Source organism: Anticarsia gemmatalis, chromosome 17 (assembly GCF_050436995.1).
Source record: "Anticarsia gemmatalis isolate Benzon Research Colony breed Stoneville strain chromosome 17, ilAntGemm2 primary, whole genome shotgun sequence".
In the NCBI taxonomy this organism is placed as follows: domain Eukaryota; kingdom Metazoa; phylum Arthropoda; class Insecta; order Lepidoptera; family Erebidae; genus Anticarsia; species Anticarsia gemmatalis.
This window is the reverse complement of record NC_134761.1, coordinates 5586813-5614129: the sequence shown is the minus strand read 5'-3', so window position 1 is coordinate 5614129 and position 27317 is coordinate 5586813. Positions and strand designations below refer to the sequence as shown.

Sequence of the window (27317 nt, the reverse complement as noted above, 5' to 3'; positions counted from 1 at the left end):
TTAAAAAACCAATATGGCTATATTCATTATGCATGCGAGTCAAATCGCGCGCATTGTATGCAACGACCTGTCACCGCGAAATAACAGGGCACCGTGAGATGGGAAACGATCTGTTATGATGCTGTGCATTACAATACAAACTGATGCATAACGTGAATTGTACTGTCCTCTGTACGGTTAATCAATTTGTTACAACGCTGACATGTTTGTAACTGGCTTATGGAAGTACGTAGGTACCACGCCTGGTACCTACTACGGGTAGGTAGGTATCTAGTAGATAATGTGAGAGATATAAGTATAAGAAAAGATACATAGGTTCCTAATTATTTACATTTTCCAAAGATGCTACCTAGTCTCTGAAGATTAAATTATGGAAACTTCAAAGCGCCTGGTTCAAAAGTGAGAGATTACAGTACCGCAATAGATTAAAAAAAAAGAATCTGTCAATAAGCGCTGACACTAATGACACAACAAAACGATTGTCACAATATTTGAAAACTTATCATGGTCGCTGTATTATTTTATTAATGTGATCATTGTACAATAATATTAAATGAAAGTACGTTTAAAATAATCGTGAAATATGTCGGCAATGACTGACAATGTTCGTCAAGCCATAATACAGCTTGTACCAGCTTCGATTGTCAACGATATTACATGTTACGTGTTCTACGACAATCATCCGCGAGATGAGAAAAATATTGACATTTTGGTTTGTACCAAGATGGGAGAAGCTCGGGAGTATTTCCAAAGAGATCTTGTATCTTCTGTTGACCTCGAAACAACAACCCGATTAACAGATGTAAAGATATTAAGGAATAGTAAGTGTGAGCTTTTCTACTTAGTGGCGGGTGGTGAAGAGCTCACAATATTGTCTAGAAAAGATCATCTAGAGATCCACCAGATATTGAATTCAGTAGCAAGGTATGATATAAGTGATTCTGCCTGCTCCGGACAGCCTACATTGAAAGTAATATGCAAAAACAGTGAAATACCACTGACTCCCGATGACAACTTTGAAAATTTCACACCCTTAAACTTTTCTCCATCATTTGGTCTGCCGAAAAATGAAGAGTCTTTACCAGTTATAATCAATCATTTAATGAGGAAATTAGTGGAAGCTAAATACAGTGTGAAATGTAATGAGCAATGTCTCAACGAACTTTTGAAGATGCGTCAGGCTGTGGCATTTTCATCTTATAAGAAAATACATCCAAATTTGGATGAGTCTGTATTTAAAGATGGATTAAAGGTAATAAAATAAATATTATTTAAAATAGCATCTTATTTTAAAAACTCATATGTTTTATGATCCTTCATGTGTATTCTTTATGTTTTCAGTTGGCCAATGCATTGCAGATCAGTACTCAGAAACCTTGGATTAAAACTTGCAACAAGAAGATTGTTGTTGCTTTCAGTGTTTGTAACAGGAATGAAGAGTAAGTTGATGTAGAATGCTTTAGTATTTGAGACTAATAAATTTAATTATAACACTGTAAAGCACAATATAAAATCTAGGGCATAATAATGTCCTTCTTTTTCATAAAACTCAACACTGCTTTTCAAATTTCAGGGCCCTGGAAAATGTCCATATACTCCTCCACGGAACAACAAAACTATCTATAGAATACACAACAAAGATCTTTAAACGGTCACACAACCCACCTTATTGGAATGAGACCACAGCACAAGTGTTAAAACCGGACATTGAGTACGCAATTGTGACCGTTATTGATTATGAGGAGCTAAAACATAATGTGATTACTAAGATGCAGTTTAATGGAGTGATATTTTATACAAAGGATGATAAGGAATGCATTCTGCCAATAGATGATGTGAGGCTCTCGTCTTCGGAAGTTATGGGTCAAGACTTTGATGTACTCTGCAGCGATCCAATGGGTTGGTATTTATTTACATTCTTACTTTAAATGACGCTTTTTTTTTCTCATAGTGGTAGGCAGAGACCTAAGAAAGCTACTTGGTACAATTCTTATAAACTTGTTAATGTGTATTTAATTATTTTGCAAGAAATCTTTTAGACTCTTAGGACTTAAAAGGTCATATTTGATATTGTATGAATTCATCTCCATTAAATAAATATTAGTAGCTGCTGGTATTGAAAATTTCTTATCTGAAAAATTCTATTCAAATGTAATAATCTTTAGCTAAACTAAAATAAAAATAAGCAACCACTTTTTTATGGTAGCCTAAGAAAAACGAATGTAGCGATTCTAAGTAAAACTGATTTTATATTTTAAAATATCTTTCCAGATCCTAACATCATGCTGGCAATTCTAGCATCAACAGAGAAAACAGATCTAATAATGCGACGTTTAGACACAGACCCAATTTTGAAACGATCTACTGAACAATCTCTAACCTTGGACATCTTCATCAAGTACTTACAAATGGAACAAGTACCTAATACTGAGAACATTGTGATACATAGGAAGTCTCCATACCATGTGTTGAATGGAGTGATGGTTGTCTCAGACATTGTAAAACAAGAAAAGAAAAATCAGTTGGCTGTCACTGTTTATTCAAGGTACTATTTTATTGTTTGATATTTCAATATGAAATACTTGAGTGCTCACTACTCTGAAATAGATTTGTATTTAGCTGCAATGAGAAATTAAATTAACTTCTATAATAGATCTAACTCCTGTTATAGCAATGGGATTTACTTCTGCTAAGCTAGGCTCTGTAATACCAACCAAAGTTTGGGTTAAAGAAAAAGTAAACTAAATATAGTTTGATACTCCTTAAGTAGTAAAAAAGGAACCTCCATTAAAACATATAATGCCTGATACTTTATAATATTAAACTTTGACTTTCGATTTTGACCTATCGATTTTGACTTATTTTATATTATCATGCTCTGCATACTATTAATTAGCTTTAAATAAAATAAAAAATATTTTATTTCTAGGTGCCCATCTCAAGTCTTAGCTCTAATCCACCACATTCATGACGCAGTCCCATTCGCAGTAGTTACAACGACGCCTGATCAAAAAATCACTGCACTCAATGACAGTCTGTCAATGTACAACGAAAGTACTATACCTGACCGTGGACCGACACAAAACTACGTGAACTACGCATCATCAGTACTCAATCGAACGAAATTAGTACTACAATACTTAGACAGCTCTGTCATTCAGATGAGTGAGACAAAAAATCTCGCTCTTCAAGCGAAACTTGGGACTGAAATCGACCTTTTCGCTCAGGGTGAAGCAGTCTTTAAAGAGTTTAAAGAAAAAATGCGCGAGGAGGCTGCAAAAGGCGTGAAAATTCTCTACGATGACTTGGAGTCAGTCGCGGTGCCTGATGAAATGTGTGTGGATAATATAGAGTAAAGAATTTGAACTGTGAGTTGTAATATTTATCCACTAGATGTCGTTAGTTGTAAGTGAAGTAAAATTCTGATCTTAGTCATACTTATAAGATTGTATGTTTAAACTTCTATTTAACTTTCAAAATTGTATTTATTGGTAGATACTGCATGTCTCAAAATGTAATCAGTTAGGAAGTAGTTTCAAATATCTGTGATAATCATTTACTATGTAATCATATTATTATATTGTAGGGTAAAATAAAGGTATCTAAATTAAAACAATATTAATTGTTTCATCATTTAATGATAACAATACAAACTTTATATAAAATACATTTCGCCAAGTGTCTATGTCTTGGCCGTAAAAAAAACTTATGAGTCCACAATATAAACGATGACGTCAGTTCAGAATGAAATTGCAGACTGAGCGATAAACGAATAAAAATGTCTAAACGGTGACAATAAAATTAAAAATATAACAAAATTATATTACTCATAAATACAATGTACAAATATTAGCCTAATACTGGCTGTAAAGAGAGCTTTTTACTAAACCTATCGTAATTGCAACTTAAAAAAACTTAACCATAAAAAATCCTCATCTTTTTCTTCTAGAAAATGCTACACTCGTGACCATGATGATTCTGAAGAGCTAGTTGATCAATAAATCTACATATTGAATCAGTTTCACTAGTCGTTATTGAATCATCATTGCGTGTGTAGCAAGAACTCAAGAAAATAAAACAAAATACTAAACACTTTTATAAACGAATTACGCAAAACCTAAGTACATAATTATTATTATACATCGATTTATTTCTTTAATTATTGAGCATTTCCACAGCAGTAAAAAATCGGTTATATTACACATTGAACTAACTATAAAACGAATTAATAAGTATTAGCAATTTTATTGGCAATACAATTCGGATACACAAAATACTTAACACACTACATGTACCCGGTTTCCCCCTTTTGCGATATCTTAGCACCATTTAATCAGCTGTTTTCTATGTTATTTTATAACAAAATAATAATATTCGTAATTTACCCACAACCTTTTTAACCCGGACTGTTGGTAACAAACAATCAAATCACGCGATATGAAATAAATACATGTTTTAGAGACAAAATTCGAAGAGCTTACTTGAGTCTACATAAAGTAAGAGCACAATGCTTTTTTATAACAGACAAGGTAAAGTAAAAGTCTTGATAAAGGATTCAAAACATAAGAATACATTTTTGTTGTTTAACAAGTGTTATTGCCCATCCAATATTCAGGCCAAGATAAACTGGACATTAGTGAGTACATTGACTGCTAACAGTAGATGGCGCAAAACATATTTTCAGAAATTACTGAACTATATTTGACCGATTCAAAAGGATTGCTTGTTCCCAACTAGTCTAATATCCATAACCGCGATATTTGTGCTCTTAATTTCCTACAGAGAGGATCCCAACATTTAAGTTTACCCTCTCCGGAGCACTCTCATATTGTCAGGTACTAGGAAGCTTAAAACTGCTGCCTGACTCTTCACCTATAACGATATATACACAAAAATATTATTCTACAACAGATTCTATACACTGTACAATAATAAATAATATTGTAATATTACAAAATATTAGATTGCTTATTCTATTCTTGCATTGCACGTCCGGCCTTTCTCTACACTCTATATAAACTATGTTTCCTATTTTAAGTAAAATCGATGTTTTAAGAGGTACTGTTATTATATAACTGTTACATATTATTATTATTGCATTATTTCGTGTCAAACACGTTATAAATATAAAACTTATAGTAAAATATTTAAGTAAAAAAACAGCAACAACATTGGCTTAATTAGCGACCGCATTATTTACAAAGATCGTTATTAAAGTTTAAATTAACTGATACATAATAATATAGTATACTTATTGCACGTGTTATTGCACACAGTTCATTATAATATTGCACTACACATTAAAATTAATAGGAATTCGTTATAAATCAGAATGTTTAAACTTTCCACTACTGTCTCTTGAGCTACTATTGAAACTGTAGGTCTCAATATTCGCCTGAAGTTTCCGGAAACTGTCGAAGTACACCGAATGTGTCTCTATACTCTCAGCACCAGATTCACTTCGAGCTTCGTTCTCAGTATCGTCACTTTCACTACAACTCACTATCTTTGCAATCACTAACTTTCTTTGCACTTGTCTCGAACTCGTGGAGTCACTGCTTAAGTATCCCGAATCCTGAACATTCGAACCTTTCTTTCTCCGGAAACGAGATTTAGGGTGACCATCTCCCTTCGTAGCCTTTACAAAAGTATCAGTGTTTATATTAGCAATCCTATCTGATCGCTTTCTGCTAACATTCCTGCATAAGTCGCCCGGTTTTCGCACTATACTGCTAACGGACTCCATATTTTCATACTCCGAGGATTGTGATTGGACAGAAGCTCTCATTGGACTGCAGGAGGGTCCATAATTCAGATCAGATGTTGAACTATCGTGTAGTGTAGATTCACTAGTCGTATTCTTTATATATGACCTCGGACTGAGGCTTCTGCCACTCAAGTTTTTTGGAGTCAATTCATTGCTTGGTAGTTTCTCCGTGTCGACCCTTCTGGGTGGATAAATCGGCTGTTCGTATATAGGGTCATCATCACTTGGTGGTAAAGGTGGTAAAACATCAGGTCGTGCTAAATTCTTGAGTTGTTTGATAGTCGGAGGCGTACATTGTCGTTGTCGCTTTGAATGCCTCAGTTCAAGAGTTAAAATACGACCTTCTTCTGTGACCCAATCTTCCGCTTCTTGCCAATCTTCATCTACTGTTTCCTCTAAACTTTTTGACCCACTGTAAACACCTGTAGACAGCTTAGGCCGATCATTTGTAAGTTTTCCTTGTTCGTACTCATTTCTTAGACTGTTAAATTTTGATGTGTATTCCACTTCTTCATTCGTTTTTGTAAAAGTGCCGCTACTTCTTAATTGTATACGCTGGGGGCTGGATGGACTCTCGCTACTGCCTTCAATATTTTTTATGAAGTCTTTTCTACTGAACTGCGTCTTATCCACAACATCTTTGATTTGGTGTTTTGGATGCTTTCTGTCTAACGTGTCAGGTTCGAAACCATCAGATTCATGAATTTTAATATAATTTTCAGGGGAATCTTTGACTTCTATCGTTAAACAACCTGGTTTTTCCTCAATTTCATTGATCCCTGTTAGCAATTTTCTACTACCCATAGAGCATTCGGATCCACTAGGTGATGTTGGTGCACTTTCAAAGTTATAGTTGTTATTTACATACACTTCTGTTACTAAACTATAGTCTTTATTAGGACTACTTGGTTTCGGAGTTTCAAATGTAGGAACTTTATTATTGTTTATAGTTTCGTAAAGATTTTGGTTGACATGCACATCTCTGTGTGGAGAAGGTGTATTGCTGTTACTGCTAGAATGAATTTTATATACAGCATTTCTCATTGTTAATTCTTCTTCTAAAGGTAATGCGTTACTAAGACTTGGGCTTGCCTGCGATGATGGCACATCTGGATAGTCGGTGGGAGTAGATAATCCTTTCTTATTTGAATTTCTTTCCAGGCTGTCTGTTTCGTAGTCATTTCCTGAAGGGCTCTCAGAAGCATTTCGAGAAAAAATACTTTGGTTCACGGCTTCTGGACTTTTCCCACTGTTCTTCTCTTCATCAGAACTTGCCTGATTGTACGATTTCGTGCAGTGGTCTAAAGCTATCGCTTCGTTTACCATGTCGGGCAAAGCATTCTTGTTAGCGAAAGTCTGAATTAATCTTTTATCTGGGTTATTTTGTAAACTTGCTATACGGAACTCGTTGAAACCGATAGGTCGGATATCCTCTACTCGTGCAACAGTTTGGCAATAGAAATTAAAATCATTGTGTGGACGATCCAGATTTTCAAAATCTGGAAGAGGTAGATTATAATTTCGTGTCATGGGTTCAGATCTCACTGATAAAGTTGAAGATTTTTTGGGAACTGAAAAATTATCGGTTAAATACATGGAATTTGAACTGGAGAAACTATTCTGTTTTCTTATTTTTCGTCTACTTTCACTGCTAGGAAGTGATAAAAGTGATTCAGCCACGTTCTGATTAGCCGGCAATAAATCATTGTATAGTGCGTGTTGTTTTAAAGTTGGTAAGTTTTCAAGCCATTTTCGTATACTACTTTGCTTGTCTCCTTTATTATGAAGACAATTGGCACATGCAGGAATATTGTATTTCGTTATGTGGTGGAGATCGTTGTTATTGTCTATTTTGCAGCCAGGACAGCCGACACAGTTCTTCTTTCTACTATTTTCTCTTTTTAAACTTACTACACTCCCACTTCTCTGACTTCCCATTCCTTGATATAGGTCTATACTGTTACCGTTTGAAGGGAAGGTTTCTTCTTCAGGTATTTGATTAAGAATAGGTTGAAAGCGTTTTGCGGCCATTTTGTGCTTTGCAATTGAGATGACTTCTCTGATTTTGACCAAAAATTCTAGGGCTGCGGCAGGAGGTTCCTGAAAATGCACAGTAAAATACATTTAAACATCTATTTACGTTAAATATTACTTAAGGAATTAAAATCACGAAAGTCGACATACCGCCATTAATTGTGGTTCAAAGTAAGCAGGATTGAAGTATAATTTCCTGCGCGTTGTGCCGACCGGTCGTGCAATTTCTCGGTCGTCTGTAGTTTCTACGATCGACACGTGTTCGTGTGGGAGCCGCTCAATACCAGATTCATCTCGGTGACTGATCTCTGAATTTTCACTCTTCATTTTGTAATCGCCATGATTGTGGTGTACAACTGCTGATATTGTTTGACTCTGGAAAATGACGAGTAACACCCTGTTACCAACAACAACCCAAAACAATTTCGCGTAAGAAAATAATAGATAGTTACTTACAGTGTATAAATTGTCATCACTTTGCGCACTGCTATCAGCAAAATCATCCAAGTCTGACAGATTACTACTTGAATCATTTGGATAGTGCTTTACATCGTGAAGCTGACGGCTGCCAATACTTAATAGAGGATTCTTCTTAATTATTCCGTCGTCTTGGCCCATGGAACTCGGTAAATTTTGCATTCGCTCGTTGTTAACTCGTACTATATCACGTTCTGTGATTATAGACCCGTCTTTCTTCTTCAGCCCTTTTAGTCTTCTGCCATCTTCATCAGACGTTGCCTTTCGACGCTTTCGCATGTGTAAGAAGAGAAATACAGACGCAACGTAGACGAGACCAAGAAGTAAGGAACTGATGCCGATGGCAACGTATTCAGATACAGTGAGACCGGAAGCGTGGGACGATTCGGACGTTTGTGCGTTTGGCGCGAACTGAACTTCGGTTATATCTGAAAGTGTATATTTTTCAATGTCATAGATAAAATTGAGCGTAAGTTGTTAGCATTTCTTAAGGTTAAAACATACTTGAATAAGGTTTAGGTGGAGTTCCTTGCACCCTAAACGCGACGCACGGTGTGAACACTCCTCGCAGATCAAGAGGCGACGTGGGAGTGGCGGCGACATCACGACACAGCAATCGAACTACCATTACACGGCCGGTCATTCTCGCACGCACTTCGTCCTCGCCGCTCCACTGGGAACGTAACATATTTATTAGCTCGCTTAGAAAAACGCCTAGCTGCTTACATTAGATAAGAAATTACCTGTAGAAATGTTCTGCCTTCATCGCGAAATAGATTGAAAGGTACATCGGCATCTAAAGTGTTTCGTAAATCGAGGAAACCTTTTCTTGTTAGAAATTGAGCGCCTGATACAGCACAGATGGGAGTTTTAACATCTGTAATAAAAAGAACCATGATGTATTTAGGAGTTATGATGCTTCAAAGAAAAATAATTAATGTGCATAATGCACACGTTAAAACAAATGAGCGATATCACTCACTTTGGAAAGTAATCTCCCTCGATGGATGTATAATTTGGCCTTTCAGTGGCAAATAAACGAATGGTATCCGTTGGACAGCAGAGCCAGTCCCAAATGTTGCCAACGAACATTCTGAAAAACAAAATATTTGCAAATAAACAGTTTGAAGATGTAAATTTGGGGGCAATAAACGTAAAAAATCCAATAAAGGCTTTTCCCGTAAACAAATATTTGTCAAATTTGTTAAGGAATAACGCGGGACTTTGGTAGTTTGTTAATGAAAGTCTCATTTATAAAGGAATTAACAGTGATAAAGTGTCATTTTTAAAGATTATATTGAAAATGTGTGGTGTTATTATCCGTGTGAATTTCATTGATTCTCATTTACACCGTACGTTGCAAATGTGATAGTTATCACGCGACATCGACGCTAAGTTATTTAGATTTCGTTTCAGATATGTCGGTAATTATGGTCATCGATACCTTTCATGACCGGATTTAGCTTTATCGATGAAATTGGAATATAACTGTCGATAATATTTTTAAATATGCACCTATAGTGCGCACAATTTATATGCGTTGGCAAATATGCTCGTAAGTAAGGCTTGCTACACATATATTCGGTTCGGCAATCATTGGCTTAGCCGTTCGGTAAAACCGAATATGTGTAGATGGATGTTCGGGAACAATGACGATCAAAACCGAAGGAACGACCTGCGGGCTTATCACGTATCTCAGTTGACACCTAGTGTATGTCAAATTAATGGTCACTATTCAGTACATTGCTGTTTTGAGGTAACTTGTTAATTACTATGATCTTAGAGAGAAAACAATGTACAGCATAGTGGCTTTCAAATAATCGACAACTGAAGTACGTGATAGCCTCTACGATCGGAACAAGCCGAACAAATGTAGTAATTTGCTTCATGTCGGTTTTGGTGCTCGATAAATATTGCTGAACATGCCGACCGGAATATGTGTGTAGCAAGCCTAAATGGCAATGTTTGCTCATAATAAGCATGCTTTTCTTATCCAATCAGTGAAAATGCTCTTAATAACAGACTGCCGCTATGAAGTTATGCCCTTATTAAAAGATAGTCATCGGGAAATTGAGCGAACAATTCAAATGGTTTCTACTGAAGCTCTGTCTAATTAAAAGAAAATGGAAAGCTATTCGATTGTTTTTATGAAGTGATTTCCCACACGGGGTATCTACGTAACATTGCCATTGAAAATACTGTATGCACTTTGTTGCTTATCTTCCACCAATCGTACTTATGATTACTGCATTTTTCACTTCATTACTTAGGTAGGTGACGACCTAAGTACCTAAGTACACTACATTTTAAGTAACATACTATAAATCAATTCTTATTGAAATTTGACTGACCCCCCGTTTCTGAGGTACATTTAGCAGCAGTTTATCTATTTAACAGCGTTAAAACTCACACAAAAAAACGCTATTGAATAGATAAACTACCGCTAAATGTACTCAGAAACCGGGGTTGAATGATGCAGATGGAAACTGCGTTATAGAAACCTCTTTCCAATAATTAATTCACTTATGCACGTCTCTTGTCGATTTCTAATATAACATGCGCAAGAAAAACGTAAGTAAGTATTCACAGATGAAAGATACGAAAACCAGGTCTGTAAACGTGCTCTCAAGTTAAATCGGATTTATTTAAATGTGAACGCATTGGATGCGATAATTAACGCGATACAAATTCCTGAATTTATTAGTTTCGTTGAAGGTGAGCGTGGTTATAAAAATGTGTGCATTCTAATGCATAATCTATATTGATGATTCGATATACGCATACGACCTTTTAGATAATACTTATTATTTTTTTAGCGTAAACTATAAGCATTCAAATCGTTTGAATTAATCATCAAGTTTTAATTTACAAAAATAATATCAAAACTAGTTTTGTTTTGGCTTTGTTGGTCTATGGGGCGAAGAAGACGACGTCAAGGATAGGGCGAAGTGGAGGAAAGGTGTAAGGAAGGCTGACCCCACAACCTTATGGGACGAATAGCCAGGAAGAGAGACACAAAGAGTCCATGGGGCAAGTCTGTGTTACTTTACGTTTAATTTGCAAGTAAAACGAAATACTACGCATAAGAACTCTTCATAAAAATAGGCTGTTCAATTTACTATTCAGTTTTTTTAACCGTACGCCTGTCAATGTAATTCTCATAAGTGACTCATCCAAGAATACAAATATCTAATGACGGGAATGTACCGGACATAATTTATTTACGAAACATGAACAGTTTTATGATCTTAAGACGGAAAAAAAAACATTCGTTATTTGTTGATCATCGTCATGAAAGTGAAGTGTGAGATTTCGCAAATGTGCAGATAACCGTGTCCGTTTGTAGACAAGCGTCTCAATCTCAATAGTGATTTAGCACAATCGTTCTCTAAAGAATCTTTTTTAAGTGGCTTTAATTTCATAGCTGCGTTTATGTACTCGTTTTGTAGGCTAGATTCTCTTCAATTAAGGTTGCCATCCGTGTGGGCCTTTTTTTTTAGTTTTGACAGCGTTGAGTGTAGTTCGAATATAGAAATTGAACGAAACTTCAGATTAACCAAACATAGTACTTAGTAGGCGATAAGTAATTCGGTGTTTTCATGCTTTTTATCCTTGAATATTTAAGAACTGGCAACCCTACATTAATCAATAAATAAACCTCATACAAATGAAGTAAAGAAAAGTTTTATGTATGAACATTTATTATTTCTTTTCACAAGATATTACACACACATTTATTGCCTCTATAGATCTTTAATTAAAATTGTCATTTCTTTTATATGATTGATTCCTTAAGCACGACAGCGCAATATAAATCTCGGCTTGAAAGCGTTAAATTACTGTTTACGGCAAACACGTTAGTTGTAGAGTATCAATCACTTGATATATTACTCTAAATGTTTAGCTGTCATTTAGCATAGCAGTAGGCAATAAAAAGAAAACGTATGAAAAAGTAACGAGTAGGTAATTACCGGGGAGATCATCGACGCATAGCTCTCGGTCCTCTCTAAAGAGCGGCGCGCGCTGCGGGCACGCGCACGCGCACTCGCCGGCCGCGCTGACGCCTGCGCCCGCGCCCGCGCCGTGCTCTGCGCATTGAGCTGGACTGCACTCATCATCTGTAATAGGTTATCCAATGGTGTAAAATTATGCTAACGAGATTTTCTTTTGACATACATTCTGTCTACAACAGGAGGTTATTCCAACCACTATAGACTTATCAGCTTTAGTTCTAAATAGAGACTGATTAAGGGTGCATCAACTTGTCCAGAGAGCCTGTTCAAAATTCTTCTAGCGTGGTGTTATTTACTTTAGATTTGTAGAATAGGCACTTACCAATAATAGTAAAGATGTCTCCAGTGTCTCGGCGCGCGAGCTCTCCGAGGCGCGCGCCGGCTGCGGCCGTGGCCAGCAGCAGCAGCAGCGTGGCGGCCATGCTACCCCCCGCCGCCCGCACCCCTGCACCCGCCCGCCACCACCATCGCAGACGACACCCTGGGAACAAATTAAAAATATTACTCAAATGAAAGGACAGATGAATCAACTTAAGACTAAAAACTGGAAACGGTAGTCAGATGTTTTTCACTAGTCCCGTTAGGTTGTCCGGTAATGGGTCAACAGAAACTTTAACTCCGGGCAATATCAGAGAGATTTAAAATCTAACTTCAAGATGCGCTTAAGGCAAAACTGTGTCGATAATATGAAATAAGTTTTCAATTTCGTTATTAATCCAAATGAAACTATTCAAAATGATTTATGGTCCAAAGTAACGGGTACGTATTAAGTTTGATTATTTACGGATATCTTACTGAATAGCAATAATTATAAGTAGGTAATAAAATAAAGACATTGTGAAGATATTAATTAAGTAATTGAAAATACTTAGATAAAATTTACTAAATCTAACGGCTACAGGGGAATTTATATTAACAGTTGTAGTTACTGATTGTATTATTATTTTATCTTCAATATTAATTGATTAATTATGACACTCGTAAAGTTTCTGTTAAAATGTTCAGATGTTTATTATTAAACGACTGAACGGAGTTAATGAGTTAGGCAAGATTCTTTGAAGCCCCGAATTGTACTGTCTAGAACCCAGTTTACAACAACTAGCAGATAAATACAAAATGTCATTGCATGTGAAAATCTTACGTAAATGTATCTATACTTTTCTGCATCTCAGCGATACCATTGTTTCATAAGTATTACAAAATTAAAAATCGTACAACATGACATTCGAATGAAAGCAATTTGGAGTGAAAATAGTGAATCGTAATATGAAGCGGCGTATCTGTAGTGAAAGCTCGAGCATCGGTGCAAAAATACAACTGCATTGTTCACTGTTACATCTCTCTGTTCACATGATTTCCTCCATGGTGGCGTTCATAATAACATCGAGATTTTTGCATGCGATTCTTATTAATGCACATTGGTAGACGTGAGGTAAGTATGTATTATAGATTCATTGTAGGCACTGTCTATTGTGACGTATGTATTAACAAGATTGTTGGCTTTCTTCGCAAGGTCCGGAACTCTTAAAACTCGAACGGAAATTTACCAAGTTAACTGATACAGTTTCTCGAAAGCTTACAATACCACCAACATCTGTGTACACACGGTTATACCACATACGTGTTAAGAGTGACTGTTAAAACTCATCAAACAAGTGTAACAGTTCATAAAAAGTTGCGATGATTCCACGTATTTGACAAAATTACTTTTCATCCGGCGAGTGTTAGCACGCGTCAATACTGTTGACTCGTCTTCTGTTCCGTGACTATTCTGTACAAGTAAGTGTTGACCTAACTGTTATGAAAAATCGCACTTAAAAATCCAAAAAACGGTATTTAATGTTATAGAAGCGACGGTGTTAGATCTAATGACAGTGACAAACTCGCTCAGCGGTGGGCGAGTGTGTAGACACCCACTTTGTCGATTTAACCCAGAGTTCTGACGTACAGTCAATCACTTCTCAGAATATCAGCTCCTAACATATTAACACTGAAGCTTGATATATGGACACTCATATCTCCATCGGACAGATGTCGATTTATTGTTGTGATGTATCCCTGGACGCTAATAGGTTTCCTTAATCGCTGCTAACCTTAACGTGCGCGTTTAAGATTATTGTTTCTAGTCATTTCCTTAACTAATAACCGTGTACGTTTGCTCCTCATCACAGAACTGTCATGAGGTGTGCTTTGTTTGAATATCATTAACAGAAATTGCTCGAGAGGTCATAAGCCTATAGGAAATATTACTTATGGCTAATAAAGTACTTACTTAAGCATTGCACTCAAATCAGCTGGGTTCACTCGACACATCCTATTGTTTCAATACTTGTTAGAAATATTACACTTTTAATCTGAACTTCAAAGTTCTTCGTTAAAATATTTCTAGTTGTGATCTAGTAGAACTTTCCACATAGCGGTCCTACCATCATTTAGGACCCAGCAGTAAAACTTGTTGAAATATGGACATTTAACACATCCGGACTAAATATTAAACTCGACGGAATAGGCTATTGTTACTAAGAAAACTGCATCTTTGACGTATACAAAGGCTACACATGTTTCATGAGATTTACTATACGTCATTGGCAAACAGTAAGACGATTACAATAAAGAAACAACTTGTGGTGTGAAATGTGCATTTGAGGGAAGAATCGCTAAAACCTTTACAATAGAACTTGGAAGGTAAAGAATTAATAACAAAGAAAGTGCTCGGTAATAGAAAACCATTGTTTTTCACTTACGGACTTTGTAAGGTAGTTCTACAAATCTGCATATAGATATTAATTAGGTACTACATCTAGGTTAATTTAGGATACATGAGCAATGAAAATGCTTACTTCTTCTTTTTCTTCACTTTAGTCCACGTTATGTGGGGGGTTACAACGTGTCTTTTCTCAAAAACATGGCGTAATGTACGAGCGGCCGTCTGCCTAACGTCAACTTCTTGGTAATGCAAATTCTTACTTGTTAAATAGTAAGTATAAATTCTTCTTTTCAATCATGATCTTTATTGTTTCGGTACGTATTAAATACATGCGTAAAGAAGGTAAGATTTGTTTCGGTACGTATTAAATACATGCGTAAAGAAGGTAAGATTTTTGTATTAATTACATACATAATAAATAGCTCTCAAAATTAATAGCAAACTAAAACGAAACAGGAGACTTATAATAATTATAAACAAGATCAAGTATTACACGAACTGTCACTTGGTACACCGATCCTTCCTTCATGCTCCACATGGCACATAGGAGTTTGATTGCAGTAATCTCGGGACCACAATCTGATTGATAATGTCGAGGGTGAATTATCATGGTAACATCTGACATTTCCAGTCGCATATGCACTGCAGCGCTTAAGACCTGGCACGTGCACCTCTAATGGCTATTTTTAGCACGGCGCCGATGCTATTTAGGGCCTTATAATATAAATACAAAGTTTACTTTAGTGTTGAAAACAATTTTCAATGCATATTATTAAATAAAAAGGCTTTTATTAGAGTAATTGCTTTTGAAATGATTGTTATTCTTTGAAACTCTGTGAATGCTTCTATTGCGCTGTGGTTAAGGACGCCACGCCGCTACTATTGCGTCGGGAGCTCGTGGGTTCAATTCCCACACAGAACAATTATTTGTGCGACCCACAAATAATTGTTTCGGGGCTGGTTGACCTGGTTGTACTTTGTGTCCGTCGTTTGTATTTTTGTAAAAGTCCCCGCGACAAGTGAAATTCTTGGTGCGGGAGAAAGAAAAAGAACATTCATTCATAAACAGAGATGTAGACGACTATGTTGATGAAATTGTGTTGATTGTAAAATGACAAAATTAAAACGAAGAAGATGGTCAGATAGCAAGTCCTTTTTTAATTAAAATAAGATACTGTTCTCATTTCTCTACGAATTATCAGTTAGACGTTGCTTATCAAGATCGGTTATAAATACTAAGTTGTAAAACTACATTTGTATATATTGCGGTACTAAATAATATTAATCTTAAGCCTCAGTCCCTTAAGATACCATTACGAAGGACCCCGCCCTCCGGAAGAGGACCGGTGTGCAGATGCATCTATTGATTCCTCATGTAGAGATAACGATTGATGCATAGCCATTACTTGGAGACTACCTCGTGTTTGACTAAGTACACACATCACATGTCCAACCAACGTAATTAGACCTTAAATACGTAGGTATTTCAATACATTCCTGTGCTCTAATTATATTGGTCAAGTTATGATTAGCGCGACACGGAAATATCAACCTAAAGTACTTCTTATTCGGTTCATATTCGTGTGTACGATTTGGCGGTATGTGTACAGTCGCAAAAATTACAGTGGTTGGCAAGGAAACCCCTGGGCGCCGGGGATGGACGCCGGTTGAACTGGTTAATTGTCGGACATTATTTACATCTAGTAGCAAGTTTGTATTCATAAACATTAATGATTGCTATGTTAGAATACTCATTCATACGTATGTCGTTACTGAAGATACATACGTTTAGATGCTTTGTATAGCAGCCGCTTTTAGAAATACACAAAGAGTAAATCTTTCTTTTTCTTTTCTAAAACAAAACCGGGTCCTAAACCTTGGGTAAAATACCTGTTAGTACCAATGTAATACAAATAATGTCTGGTGTTAGCCACTTCCTTGTAAATATTATGCCGAAAAACTTTGCAGTTTATTGATTGAAATTTGGAACTCATAACACGCAATACGTAGCAGGAATTCATTGACATGACATTATGTATTGCTACTTGCTCGATATTATCTGTAACCTATGTTTAGAGTTTTAATTAATGTTAAATATGAATCTCTAATGTAGCAAAAATGCCGGTCAAATTATTCATTCAAGGCAAATAGTAAGTAAGCACGATGAATAATATTCCAACCACGTTGGTTCGCCCTTAAATACACCGCGAGCTCATTAAGCAACTAATCTACACTATTCCTTTTAAGCCCTGTGTTTGTATGTTTCTGGCTGCAAGCTTAATAAATTATTTATTATTGAAGACAAACCGGACACCAGACAACTATTTGCTAAAGAAATTGAATGCTTATTATTTAAAGTTTCGATAATAAAGCAAAAAAATAACCGAAATTATTTTTGAGATGAGTATTTCCTTGAAAGAAATAGATCTAGATTTGATGAATTCACGACCTTATATGGAATAGCTTGGTTGAATATCTAACTGAAATAAATTTGTAAATGATTGCAAATAATATAGTCATTACAGTAATTTCAATGACCAGCTATTTCGTGTTCGCTCACACATCATATCGACATCTTAATTTACTTATACAGTTATTAGTCGGTGCCGCCCAAAGCTACTTACAATCTTAGTATTAGCGTATAACGTTATAAGCTAAGCTAGTTTTGGTCATCCAGCTTGATAAATTAGCAGTGTCGTTGTTATTAGCATGTTATAAGCAATTTATCACTTGGTCAGAGCTACTGGCAATGGCCACACGTGAGGCGACGAAGTAAAGATAATCATAATTTGATTGGATCCATGAGCTTGCACCGTTGCTATTTATTATCATATCAGTGTGATCTTGTACCGTACTTTAACGCCGGGTCAGAATTTCTAGACCGGACACATAAATATCACTGTAATGGTAACGTCCAATGGATATTAAATGAATTGGTTCCATTGTAATATTGCGATTTCTAAGATAGAAATGAAATGAATTAATGTGCTTACATATTTTCTTAACAAATGTCTTTTTACTAAATATTTTATTCTACAAGCGGTTTTTTCTGCAATTATTATAGTGACTGTACATAAATACATGTATATGTAGATGCGATTGAAAATCAAGATATAAAATAAATAAGCTGGATGTTTTGCCACTTTCGTCATACCTAATCAAGGAAAACACATATTAATCATCATAAACAAACAAATTGGCAGTTTAAGCCGGATGCTTAACGCTTTACTAGCTTCCGTAAACCACAAAACTATTAACGAAAGGCGCGGCGGTATAAAATATCAAAAAGCCATTTAGATCTACCGAAGCATATTGTTTATATACTCGAAATGCTTAAGCTTACATAGAGAATTTCGCGAGCCATAGCTAATGAAGTCCTCGAGGCCACTTGAGACAGTTAGGCCGGTCGGTCCCACAACCGGCGGCCCGTACTCACAGGTCCGTAAATATTGACCACCGGGAGAGGCTTCTGACCATCTTGGTATTGACCGGTATAGTATTTGGTTAATGTACCCCCTCCTAAACACTCCTTTGACGGGTATTTTTTTTATAAGTTAATCCAGAGAACAAATTAAGATTGTTTCAGAATTATCCAAGATTTAATCTTGTATATAGTATATAAATATTTAGTTTCTTGGTTGACGAATTTTTGGTCTCGAGTGCCGAGATATACACGTGTACACTGGCTCTGCGTCATATTTAATAAGCATTCCAAAATAATAAGTAATATCTTTCGTACTTTCTCCTTGTTTGTATTACCTAAAGTTAATATATTCTGTACTTGAGATTACAGTTTTTGTAAGTTTACAAGGTACACCTATCTTAGATGAGCGTTGTTTAAATGTTGAGTTTTGAGTCATCAAATATTTTTCCTTATCTCTGTCCTCTTAAGATGATATAATCGTTAACCGTATTGTATAGTAAATTAAGCGTATCGTATCGATTTAACAACGAACATTGAGTAAACACGGAGTTCACAAACCTCTGTGGCAAACAAAGACGCGTGCCACTCTATACGAATTATTTTGATTCCCCGTAATTCCACGTGAGGCAGACGTTCGGTCTAGTAAACTACGTAGTCCCAGTGTTTATCAAACACAGATAGTCAAATACTGGTGTGTTTGCTCCTCAAAGATTGCCACGCACCATTAGACATGTATGAACTATCCGAGTGAAGTTTTCGGTGAAATATTTGTAGGCCCTGCGTCGACGTCTCGTAGAGGCGAGTCGAGTGCCCAACTCGAGAACACTTATTTGTACGAAATATACTAAGAGTGTACTCACCACTGGCTACATTTTAGAACGCGCATATTTTACCACCGAAATGTATTCAGACTCACGTAAATTCGTAAACATTTTTTTTCCATATATTTGGTGATAGTCTTACATGCTCGTGATGTAAATTAGTGGTCGAGTGTTTCTTGGTATGCGTTTTACGATAATTTTATGAACAGTTTTGTACACATAATATAAGGGAATCCAATAACGAATGTCATTGGTTGGTGCCTCACACCGATGTGCCCGAAAGCACTCAGTATCGTTATCATGCAGTTGTAAGCTAATTACAGTACCTGTTATAATACGATTTTTGGCGTCTGCAATACACTGTTCCTTTAAATATCAATAAAGTGGTATGGGCTATAAAGTTTATCGACAATATAATGCTCAATTCCACGCACAAGGTCGTTGATTGGCTGAATATTAAAATCCTTGGACCACAACAGTAGAATTAAAATAATATAAAATAAATTGTAACAGCTAAGACAAACCACATTCGACATTTTAACTAAAACAACCTAGATGTCCCAAGTCGATACAAATGTATTGTTACAAAAGTAGAACTAAAATATAACTTTCAGCATAAAATACATTTTAAAAATGTTTTATCGTTCATTCTTGCAGAACTTAACAAGAAGCCATCAATCATTATTAGCGTTGCGCGTTCGCAGAGTAAATTCGCCGTCACGCACAAGCAACGAGCAGTATTAGAAACAGTGCACTATGCACTGGAAATTATTAGAAGCAATAACAATCAATCAAGCCGACGTCTAATTAAATATGCTTAACGAGTACTTTCATTGATTGCTCACGGCGAGTTACACCTCATTAAATGTTTCCACTTGCTATTACACTATACAAGTGCCGTCTATGTAATTTATCAATCCGTAAATCCCATTGTAGTTTTGAAGTTTCGAACGCTACCGTATTATGAACTAGAACAAAAATGTTAGATTACGGTCTCAAGCAAGTGGGTAATACGGATAAAAGCTTGTTAAGGGGCCTACGTCAGTTGCGTGTCTGAGTTTAATGTTAGTCTTAGCGATATAACCTAGCTTAAGCCCTGTCTAATAACACCTATCTGCATGTATCCCTTAGAAATCTCTAACAAGTACAGCTATTTGTATAAAAACTTTAATTACATACAAACAATCAGTGTCATGTCTTGTTATTATTTCTGTCAAAGTATGCGAAGACGTTACCGTGTGAACGTTGTTCTCATCGTGTCGTGTGACGTCAGAGCAATTGTCGATCGGCTGTTATTGTGTTGCGCCCGCGCCGGGGACCACGTTCTCATGGTAAAGGTTTCGCGTATGCACGAGACTTTGCCACTCTTTCTATTATCATACCGATACATTCTTCTTTCCAATTATAAAGATCTCAGCCAATCATCTACTTATGTTTGAAATTCTACGTAATTAATATCCTTTCAATTTAATCATCTTCAATCTTCGTGTGAAAGTTTACTTTTCATTGATAGGTCGATGATAGTTGTTATTTTAGAAATTGTACGATGATTAAGTTTAGATCTGTTGTATTGACACAGCTATTGTTATAAACACCATTCGAATTGGTATTTGGTAGTGTAGGAATGTAGGTACTAAATAGAATGTAAGTACGTACCTACCTATACGTTCTGAAGATACCATCAACCTAATTATAATATATAATTATCTATTTTCTCACAAAGATCGACAGCTACATACTAAAACCTACGCAAAAATGCCAAGGGCTGTATCGAAGTATTATACTGTTTGGGTAAAAGGCACTTATAGAAACAAGCATTCTTCATTGAGCTTAAGAGCGGATAAGACATTTCATATCGATGATGAAGAAGCACTTGTCACGACAAAGCATTTCCTATACATATGTTAATTACCTAATTGTAGGTCAACAAGTGACAAGTCGTTTAAAACAACATGCTTGAAAGATTCATAGCTCATTTTACAACCGTTAGCACTTGTAGAGAAAGAAAATTACTTGTTTCAAGTTGCTATATGCTTACTTAAAATCGACAACTCATGGAGTCAAAGAAATCTGTAACAATAATATTTGTTTTAGAACGCTTTTTCACAAGTATCCAATGTGAAAGGAGAAAGATACAGTACCTATCTCCTTTTGCCTTGCCATCAGTTAGGCGTCAATATAACGTAGGCCCCTAACAAAAAGCAGAACAGCTTCAACAACCTGGTAATAAGAGATGGTGTGGATTGCTGGTTGACACCAAGTTTTTGTGTGGTTGCAACAAGCGTGCGAGGCAATGGTAATAAAATGCTGATTAATGAGCATTGCGAAAGATTTTTTTTTATAAGGGATACCAATCTGCCTAAGGTGATACGATGTCAATCCATTTACGAGCTGATATATTTTATATAACGTCTGACCTTAAGCCTTGTTGACGGGCACATTAGCAACTTTGGCAATCCAATCAAAACTTTAAGTGCTGCAAATAATATTGTACTCCTTTTATCGCTGCAGCGGTAGCAGATAATTTACGCCATCGATTCGAAAACACGTGTATTAAAAACTGATATAAAATTGAGAGAAATGTTATTTGCGTTGATAATTGTATGCGACAACTGATTTTACCGGTCGTCAATTATTGGACAGTTTCGGTTAACGAGCAAGTTGGGCCACACTTTGACATTTATTGTCCGCCCGCTATTGACACTGTCAAGCATCTCATTAGCCGGGTCATTTTCCGATAACTGTAAGGAAATAAAAATTTAGGGATACAAAGTTAAGAAGAAATTCAATTATGGTGAAAACCGGTTTTATGTTCTTGGAAAAATATGAGTGAAGTAAGCCCTAGAATGACCGGACGGAAAGTTTGTTACCTACCTATTATATAAATGCAGCTGCAAGAAAAAAAAGATAAGCTGAGGAAATTAATAAATATGTTGTTTATTTTGTAAAATCAGGCTTTTAGAAATGGTCCGTTTAGTGTTGCGTTATTCTGTACAATATCTATCTTCAACCTTCGCTATGAACTACCGTAACCGCTTCATTAGTGCACATAAAGTCTTTACAGATTTACGATCGCTAAAGCGGTTCAACATTATAAAATATTTATTGTATCAAATATTCATAATATTTTACCATGTAAAGAGAATCAAGCTCTTTATAATTCTGTATTAGTTGACCTTCACTTGATTCTACATTTACGAACATTCTCAATTACTATAAATATAGGTATGCCCATTTCGAGCTTATAGTTTATTTGTGAAATAACTGTTAAATTATTCAACTATGCAAAGTTAAAACACTAGTCCATTAAACTGTTGAATAATGACAAATACCGCCAAAAACTTTCAAATATTTCACAGCATTGCTAAAATTGCCTGGTTATTGAAACACATTTCAAAATTATGCACCATGGTTTTTGGATACCAGCAGCCTCTTAGCTACATACATAATAGTATACCACTAGAAGCTTTATGTACCTACATAAAATATTTCCTTGTAAAAATTCAAGCACCAGAATCTGAATCCTCAATACAGTAAAGTACATAAACGATGTCAAATTAGGTGTTACTAACAAACCAAAAGCTTCCTACTATATACAAAACTACAAACGTAATCTTTTTCCTTGTCCTTTACGGTGTCGGTCAATGTATTGTTGTTTGTCAAACTGACGACAATGACCATCGTTAGCCATGTCTCACACAGACATGAACCGGTGACCTGCGAATTAGTTTTCGGAATTGTACCACACAACAGGTAGGTAGAGCTTCAGTTTGGTATGATGTTTGGGCATTAACTGCGGGGAAGTACGACTATAAAAAATATGATTCATATTAATCAATTGATATAGATATTGGTCAGATAAAACATTAGTTGATGAGTATTTCTCTGAGATCTGTTTCCAATAACATGCAGTGTTTTCTTGAAATTACTTTAATGTTTAATAAAGTAACATAGGCCGTTTGGCTGGTTAAACAGCGACCACAGCCAGAGTATTCTGCGCCGAAACTTCAACCAACCCAAGGTAAAATGCATGTTCGCGTTTAATCCCATTTTCAATTATGTAATACACAGGCAACACAAAAGTTGAATGACCGAATGCTTAAATATCACAAAATTTTTAGTCAGATCTTAGACCCATGCTGTCATTGTTACTTTGACGTGCATTGTAGTGATAGCAATAACTAAGTGAATCACTTAAAATGTAGTGTCTTTTGAGCAGTAGGTCGTGTGAGTTATAAAAGTGCATTATTTTTCAGAGTTGTCTAGGAGTAATTGTTAGATTGAAATAACTATTAAGAGAGTGTCAAGAGTGTCTTCAAGATAACAAGTGTGATGATGATATCTCTATTACTATTATCATGCAATAATGTTCGTTGCACGCAATTTAGATAGTCAGTATGAACATATGTAACCTGTTATAACGCTCTATCCAGAATCTAGCACATTTAAAAGAGCCCCTATACATTATCACTTCCTAGATGTACAAAGCAAAAGCCTTATTTTATGTTTTCTAGTAGCGAGAACAACGAAATATTATAGTAAAAAGTGGTTTAAGAAATGCTTTTTCTAAGAACTCATACGATGTGTCCTGTCTTTTAACATTCGTATAAACACTATGATTCTTTACGACCGTTAACGCGATTATCTTACTTAACATTTACACCGCACGTGGCGAAACCCGTTTCAGACATAGATGTTCCAGCATTTTATTCTATTAATTTGTAATCTATGCGTATAAAATGAAACGATTCGAGCCGCTCTTGAATTTAGTTACGTGTCGTTATTAGTTGTGTTCATGTAACGGGTGGATGAGCGTGTGCCGGTTTGATTCTCGACGAGAATAATTGACTGTGTCTAAGATTACACACGCACAGCGTTGCGACGTGACACGGCAGTGTGCCGCGGCGCTTGCGCACCTGTCCGCTCTTATACAGATAAAGGCTTATCTTCATACAAATGGATTTAGCAAGCTTTATGCGATGAAACTTTATACCTACCTGAGATTAAAGATAAGCCGATTTAAAGATCGACTTCGTATTTGTACGCGATAGATTATGAAAAAAAAATTGTTATGCAACTTTACTAAAGCTTGTGGATGGACATTTTATTGTGACTTATTATGCTAAAGTTAAGCTGCATCTAATTGCTTAATTATAACTTAATTCCTGATTTAATATTAATGCAATTTGGTTAGCATCTCGTCGTTATAATTTGCATCGCATTGCGAAATAGATGTTTAAATCCTTATTTAATTTGTTAATGATTGCATCGCAAACTAATCAATATGAAATTCAGATATGAAGCAAACGCATAAGCTGCATTATACATAAATTAAAAAAACTAGAAACGGCTTATTTATTGCACAAATCATATGAGCAATCAAATTCTAATAAGTTAACTAGATTAGATGGGGTGTTTCTCAAACCTGAGGAATTTAATGTTGGTGTAAGAAGGATCATATTGTTAATCCTTGTCACATATGTCATGACGAAATCATTACACTTATATCGAAATAACAAAACGCTTCCTATCAATGAAATCGTATACACGTAACAACAGTTTTATTTGAAACACGATAAAATTATGGTATACTACGTTCTCATCACGACTCCATTCGCGTAAAAAAATTTCAACTAAATCTGTTCAGTAGTTTTGACTTGAAAGAGGACAGAAATTAATACATTATATAACAATTTTATATGTACAAACGAAAAAATAATAATAATAAATTAAACACAAATAAAATTAAAATAAGGCATCATAAAATATCTCCGCATCGCCGTCCTCGGGTAACGTGCCCAGAAGGCTGGCAGCATTGCCACGTTGAATGGCAATGCTTATTCTTGAAAGAGTAATCAACATACATGGATTATCCCAAACGGTCGCATTTATAATATTAGCAGGACTTTCACAGCACAAAATTTTTAACCAATGGACTTTTTGCTGGCAACACCTTGTATTTTAATCTTAGGTAATAGTACGGATCGGGTAACGGAATGAAGTATAATAAGTGAGTAAGACGGTGGTAGACAGCTAATGACTCGCTCCTACGAGCAGCACTTAGGTAATGGGAGATAGAACAGAGAATTATCTGAGCCATGGGTTCATTATCAAAACCCCAAGGGCAAATGTCCAACGGTTTAGAGAACATACACTTGTTTAGCATCTGTAATCATTGTTAAATGTTGTAAAACAGTTTTATACGGACTAGCGGGGCCTTTAGGCACTATATTTTCAGAACATTTTAAATGTCAAACTCAATATTTGATAGCACCGACTGTAGAGAATCGTGCTACTGACCACAGCTCATATAAATACCAGCAAACGAAACAAACTAAACTTAAACACTATTAAGCAGTCTTTAATGAGACTCCAACGCATGTAATCGTCGATTTATTTATTTGATTGAACGGTAATCGGAGTTTAAATCAGATGCCGAAACATGTAATGTCCAAACTAATGGCTATGATTTGGTAAACTGTTTACTCAATCAAATTATAGTATTACAATGAACCATTTTTATGTTTTGTTCGAGTTTGATTCCATTTATCTTGTTAGTGCGGTGAAGTTTGGTTTGAGAATCTGATTTGTATTTTTGAATGAATAAACAATTATTATTTTGTGTTGTTAAGCCATTTGTGTAGTTACTAAACCTGTTGATTCATTTCCATTCAAAATAATAATGTTCAAAAATGTTGAACTGTCTCGCTGTGTGATAGGTACCTTTTTTACTATGATATTAAGTTTATTTATGTGATATGCATAGTAAGTTCTAGAATGCTTTATTTTACGTGTAAAGTCCAAAGAAACAGTAGCTTAGAGACCACTCAAACGAACGCATCACAGCACCAATCATGAGGAATGTGCGAACTGCGGAAGCCTTCTGCGTATCGGGCTCATTTTTACACCGCATCAAAATTCCTGTAGCATAATATATTATGTCTATAAACTAGCGCATGAGAGCAACACAGGAAATATTGCAGACTATTATTTGTTTCCTAACATTTTATTTTATTTAAAGAATTTCCGATACAAATACACTCAAAATACGAGATAAGGTTGTACCTACATATTATGTAAGTCAAGCTGTGCATTGAGTATATTTTATACGGATCTATAACAGATACCTATACGAGGTTGAGGTTTCTGCGCTTTAGAAGCTTGAATGAAATACGCTGATATGGTATTCAAAAATATATTTCGTGTTCCTACATTTTTTGGATCGCTGCACTTCTATTCAATATATAATTTTCAGTAGTAATATGTATATCTTGATTTGGTATGAGGCCCGCTATGTTATATCTAAATTGAATAGATATTCGTCTAGACTATGGTGTATTAAGCTACAACAAAATAATTACTTTCTCAATTCAAGTCATTATTTTTAATTGATGTCGAAATTTAGAGCTTAAGAGACACTCAAACGAGGTGTGTTTTTATAGACAGTAATTTGAAATGATCTTTCTTAGCATTTTATATCATACCTCTAATCATTTTTCTTAGTGTAAATTAGAGTAACGATTTCCTATAACTACTATCGGCTATCAACAACCAGCTAACTATAGATAAATTTAGTTCCAAATCTGATTAGCGCCTCTAACGGCCACCGTAGGAACTATTTTTCCAGTACATTTTAAATGTCAAACTCTCGATGCTTTATAGTTTCGGCTGTAGAGAATCGCGCTACAGATTTTTTTGTTCAGACTGCCAGTGATAAAATGCTTATTAAAGTCAAACGACAATTATAACCGTTACCGTAAGTAGGATTCCCACACTGAACAAATATTTATGTGAGACTGTTGCCCTAGACCTAACTAAACTTTTACATTTGTACCATAATTTCTACACTTCCACCAGATCAACGAAAGAAAAATTTCGTCTCACAGGAACAAACTCCGTCCAAAAAACAAAACATAGTTCAGAATAAAACCAACCACTCACCTTAACATCACCCAAATGCAGGCCGAATGCATAGACCGTATTATCACAGGTTTTATACGGCATCAAAAATAAGACGTCATTTGTAAACAGTCAACATGTCCCATAGAGCTCGTGACGTCATTCGGTAGCAGCC

The 27317-nt window shown here is 35.7% G+C and overlaps 2 protein-coding genes across 3 annotated transcripts in view; one reads left to right on the top strand and one right to left on the bottom strand.

Moving 5' to 3' along the window:
- The first annotated feature begins 453 nt into the window (after positions 1-453).
- LOC142979836 (uncharacterized) lies at positions 454-3608 on the top strand. The gene is made up of 5 exons (XM_076125027.1): positions 454-1252; positions 1342-1439; positions 1574-1899; positions 2272-2545; positions 2930-3608. Exons 1-5 carry the CDS (start codon positions 584-586, stop codon positions 3354-3356), a joined length of 1794 nt encoding a protein of 597 aa, XP_075981142.1. The 5' UTR covers positions 454-583; the 3' UTR covers positions 3357-3608.
- Positions 3609-3618: 10 nt separating this feature from the next.
- Positions 3619-27317, bottom strand: part of sha (shavenoid) — a 56312-nt gene continuing 32613 nt past the window's right edge. The window contains exons 3-10 of one of the 2 annotated variants that reach the window (XM_076125025.1): positions 12614-12772; positions 12250-12396; positions 9261-9371; positions 9022-9155; positions 8783-8951; positions 8258-8706; positions 7952-8176; positions 3619-7867 (exon numbers count right to left, since the gene is read on the bottom strand). In XM_076125025.1, the coding sequence (XP_075981140.1) occupies positions 5321-7867; positions 7952-8176; positions 8258-8706; positions 8783-8951; positions 9022-9155; positions 9261-9371; positions 12250-12396; positions 12614-12713 (3882 nt within the window). In that variant the 5' untranslated portion in view covers positions 12714-12772 and the 3' untranslated portion in view covers positions 3619-5320. The remainder of the gene's footprint in view (positions 7868-7951; positions 8177-8257; positions 8707-8782; positions 8952-9021; positions 9156-9260; positions 9372-12249; positions 12397-12613; positions 12773-27317) is intronic. The other variant, XM_076125026.1, reaches the window with a different exon arrangement.